Source organism: Buceros rhinoceros, unplaced genomic scaffold, assembly GCF_000710305.1.
Source record: "Buceros rhinoceros silvestris isolate BGI_N320 unplaced genomic scaffold, ASM71030v1 scaffold1479, whole genome shotgun sequence".
NCBI classification, from domain to species: Eukaryota; Metazoa; Chordata; class Aves; order Bucerotiformes; family Bucerotidae; genus Buceros; species Buceros rhinoceros.
The window spans coordinates 32,992-37,915 of NW_010433042.1; the positions used below are offsets into that span (position 1 = coordinate 32,992).

Below are 4,924 nucleotides of genomic sequence, written 5' to 3' on the forward strand. Positions count from 1 at the left end.
CAGGAAGAGCTTGTTTCAGGAAATCATTTCATAGCTCACAGAGGGTGCACAACTTGTTTCTAGTGGTGCTACCCCAGCGGCCGCCTCAGCTACTACTACATCAAATGCCTGTGTACAACACAGCTACAATTTATGGTGCAGATAGGGTCTTAACATATATCCTGTGACAATATATAATTTTTTTTTATCCTGCAGTCCTCAAATGCAAGTGAAGAGAGTATTCTGGCAAGTAAAAGGTGGGATTGTGCTTGCATTTATCACACAGCAACTCCTCCAGCCCCATCGTCTTATACCTGTCCCCAAGAAAGGTATGTGCAAATAAGACAGAAAAAGCAAAGTGCAAAAAAACACTTTGGCATAAGCAACCAAGTTCCATTGCCTAGAGAGTTTCCAAAATGGGGGTGAAGGAAGTGTCAGAGCCAATCTCAGACTCTGTAGGATCCTAAAAGCTGAGTGCTCCCTGGCAGCGAGGATCACGTAGCAGTGATCTGACCAGCTTGTGAAGGAGCTGCCCCTTGGGTTGTCCCAGAAGCAGCTGAGCAGTACTGCACAGGACTGTTCCCTTGCCCTTATCTTTCACGATGTGCCAGCCTGTGCCGTGCCCACCCATCTCCCCATGGTGGTGGTGGGCTGCATAAGGGCACTCTTTGAACCTCCCTGGCATGGGCTCTATGAGTACCTGCTTCTCTGTGCTCCCTGGGGATGAGCAGGATTCTGTACCCTAGGGGAAGGAAGAAGAGAGAAGACGTAAGGAACCACTTTGCTATAGCTAAAAAAAACCCTCTTTGTTTCAAAATTTGAAGGGAATAATACATTACTTTGTCCTCATCTTCGAGGTGGACAAACTGAACTACTGAGAGGTCTTGAGCTGTCTCTTGCTACATGCCTCTCCTTGCTTGCTCGTCTGCTTCTTCCCTCAAGATCACGTACAAAGATAAGGGAGCAGATCAAATGGGGAAGCCTTTAGGGAGAAACCAGCCTAGCACCCGGACTAAATCCACATAGGAAAGTACAGCCAAGGCTTTGAAGAAACTGGGAAAGGCAGAGGGTTTTTGACCTAGTTGAAGGAGGTAGAGGGAAGGGGACTCATTACCCAGATGTAAAAAACAAAACAAGAAAGAAGAAGAAATCAAAGAAGCACACCCTGGGAACCATCTACAGATACAACTGACTCGGCAGGCTGTTTCCATCACTGCTGCACGTTGTAGGCTTGACCAGCCTTTAGTCGTGTCAGGGCATATCTGGTATATAGTGGAGAACTTCTCCTCAGTTTTACTGATACTGCGGACAAGTTCTTCTAGCTGCTGAACTTGTGTTTGGAGGTCCTGTTGCTCATATTGCAGGTAATTCATTGCTTTTTTGTTTCCCTCATCAGCTTTAGAGATACTTCTCCAAAACACTTCTTTATCTGATGGTGACAGTCCCACCTGAAGGCTTCAACACATTCCCCACTGCAGTGCATACCAATATGGTATTTACAGTTCTTCCATAATCTCTGCTGACTGTGGGCAGAAACAGAAGTTGCAGGACTTCCTCCACCAGCATCAGACTCAGGACTCCAGGAGAGGAACCTGCAAAATGTTTGGGCTCTTAGCTCCATTCATGCAACAAGAATTTGCTGCATTTTTCCTTCTTTCTCTTGTTTCAGTTGATATTTTCTCTTGGTTCTCCTATACCTAATTTCATTAATCCAGTTGCATGATAACCTGTGAGGATTGAAAATGCAAGAGAGTTTCGCTCTGCCCCACACCACTGGTGCCCTGCTGCTTGCTCTGGCCCATATCAGGGTGTCATTTGTCACCGTATCTAGACTTGCTGCCACTGAAACCAGCACTGGCAATACTCTCATCACAGGTAACGGGAAGGACCTAGGCCTTCCGTTTCCTGGGGAGAGAGTGGCTGGGGATGCTGAGTTCAACCAAGGCTGGGACGAGGATGGGAAGCGATGGTTTTTTAAGTCCTGTAATATACTATTATCATCATGTAAAAGGGGAATCATAGGCTTGACAATAAGGCACCAGGTTGGCAGGCAGGTTTCATTCTAGACTTCGTGAGAAGTATGGGGTAAATCGTATAATCTCTCCTTAGCTGAACATTCCATCTGTAAAGTCAGAGCAATTGTAAGGTGTAGGAGACAGGGACTATCTGTCCTGCCTACCCAGACTATCCATTCTGTATCATTAACTCCGATGTTTGCACAGCGTGTGGTACTACAATGTTCTGATCAAAATCAGTGCCTGCAGACCTCCTTGGCACATAATTATAGAGATCTCAGCCTTCAAGTCTTTTGTTCCACACTGTACGTTCAGGTTGCAACTTCTAAACAGGTCAGTCTACAGCAGGTATGTTTGTTTTTCATTGAACACAACTCTGTTTCATAGTGGCTTATGCCATGATTGGTTTGGTCGTAACATCTGGTCTTATTGCTGGAGTTCTTTATGGGCAGGTCAGTACGAGGCACGGGAACTATGCTGATCTAAAAGCTATATAAAGCTATCGGCTGAAACAACACTGATTCTCCTGTTTAACCCATTTTGAATCCCTGGGGTGACTATTCAGCTTAGTATAGTTCTGAAAGCCAAGAAAATGTTATTCATTATGCTCAAAAGATTGATCACGGCATTTATATCCTGAGGCCCAAATCGTGAAGTCCTTATTCAGACAACTCCCATTGACTTCAAAGATAGTTCTGTCTGCAGAACCGCTTCAGAAATAGCAATATACTGGCTCACAAGGCACTGTAAAAGCCTTTTGGTCTCTTCAAATGAAGCCTTATCTGTGGAAGATCTAACAGAGATGTACAACCAGCGTGCAAGTTGTGTTACTGAAATGACCAAAACCGTAAAACCATGGGAGTAGGTAGTTAAATCTTGTCTACAGTAATGCAAGCCTGCGAGATTCAACAAGAGTCAGCAGACAGAACTTCTTCATTGTTGTTCCGAGTACAAAAAGCGTGATCTAGGGATGCTACTGCATGGAGGCTTAAAAATACCTCTTCCTGCCATTATCCTGGAAACACTGCAGCCGTAAAAAACACACGTGTTACTTCTGAGATTTCATATACTAAAACAATTCCTTTCATCCTGGACTCTAACTATTCCTCTTAGAAGCCCTTTTAGAGCAGGCTTTCCTCTTCCAAATACCTGCCTAAATGATAACATAAAAGGAAACGCTGAGATGTTTCATGCAGAGGAAAGCCTTTGAATATTTCCTGCCAAAAGGAGTCTATTTCCTCCCATGATAACATCATCTTTCAGTGCAGAACAAGTTACAAGCTTTGTGTTGTGGTATGCCGTCAGGTCTTCCCCTGGACACCAGCCTAGTTGTTAAAATAACCAGACCAGAGTTCTCAGGTTTTCCAGAGATGTGATTTTTGGACCTGATAATCCAAGAATTTGAAGCTGAGGTCCTCCACATGTGCAGGTTGTCAGAGTTCTATGCATTGCAATAGTTTAGGTTTTACAGTGATGGAATACTGAGGATGTGGTACAGTCCAGATGGAAACTAGTTGCAAAGGCTGAAATTTAGATTAAATATATAGCAACACAGCCAAGGAACACTTGGTAGTTCAACTTTACAGACATCTTTCTTGAAATATCTGTTTATGTGGAGAAGTTGCATTCAATATTGCAAAGACAAAAGTAAAAACCCCACCAGTAGCCAGTTTTCATATGGTAAGTTGTTGCCTTGAGAAGCAATGTCATTCTTCAGAGCCTCCCCAGACACAGGTGCATTCAAATTCAACTCAGATTTTATAATAAAAAAACCCGAGAACATGTCTCTAGTTCTTTGGGCTTCATCGAAGAGTTTGTTCACCTAAATATGATATTTTACCATCAACTGTTGAGATCAGCAGGGGAGACCTTTGTGAAGAAGTTGTATAACTAGGAGTGGGAAGAAGATCTCTGTAAATACAGGGCCCTTGACTCAACCCATTCCTAGAAAGAAGAAAAAAAAATAGAAGAGCTCCATTGCTCCACCAGAGACAGTTTGCTGGCCTTCAGGATACATTATAAGACATGTCTATTTGCTCAAGCTAGCCATTACTCGGTTTACAGAGGCTGGCCTGAGTCAGGTTCAGTTGTTTGCACGTAGCTCATTTCTCTTTGTAGTTTCCTCCGGTGCATCCTCACCTGGAGTGCAGTGTGTTGGGGCCTTGGCCACGCTGCTTGCCAGGGGCGTCTATTTCCTCAAGCTAGCCATTACTCGGTTTACAGAGGCTGGCCTGAGTCAGGTTCAGTTGTTTGCACGTAGCTCATTTCTCTTTGTAGTTTCCTCCGGTGCATCCTCACCTGGAGTGCAGTGTGTTGGGGCCTTGGCCACGCTGCTTGCCAGGGGCATGACGGGCTTCCAGCTGCTCCAGCACATCCTGCTTGCTGGTGGCATCCTTCAGGAGCTCCATGTGCATCTGCTTTGGCTGCCCCAGGTTGTAAAATAAGTTCACCCTGTAGATGTGAAAGGACAAAGTGGGATTTGTAGAGGGAGCCTGGCTCTCACTCGCAAACGCCTGATGGGGACCTGCTAGCAGTGGCTGCTGGGAGAGGGGTGCAGGAACCCCAGGCAGAGAGCGGCCCATGTCCCTGTCCCCTCCCATCCCATTCTGTCCTTGGCACTCCCCTGCCTGGGTCTGAAAGCAAGCTGCCTCGAGTGTGTCATGGCAGCTCCTTGCTGCTCCTCAGTCTCCTGCTGCTGGATCTCCCTCTCCTCCAGGCTGTCCTGCTGCTGCAGGATGGCTTTCCTGAGCTGGACCAGGCTATGCCTGTTGTGGGACAGGCAGTTCCTCTCCAGCTCCTCCAGGATGGCCTGATGCTCCACAACAGCCTCATGCTGCACCCACAGCAACCTGCCGTAAGGCAGCATCGGCCGCACACCGTTGGCATTGCTGGGTTGGGCTCTGACGATGACGCCCAGCACCCTGGCCCTG

General features: G+C 46.3%; 1 protein-coding gene across 1 annotated transcript in view; it reads right to left on the minus strand.

Moving 5' to 3' along the window:
• Window positions 1-4,288: 4,288 nt before the first annotated feature.
• LOC104500329 (apoptosis-inducing factor 1, mitochondrial-like) overlaps window positions 4,289-4,924 on the minus strand; it is a gene marked incomplete at its 5' end in the record, with an annotated part of 12,110 nt that continues 11,474 nt past the window's right edge. The window contains 2 exon segments of the mRNA XM_010143959.1: window positions 4,289-4,445; window positions 4,760-4,921. Of these exon segments, the coding sequence (XP_010142261.1) occupies window positions 4,289-4,445; window positions 4,760-4,921 (319 nt within the window).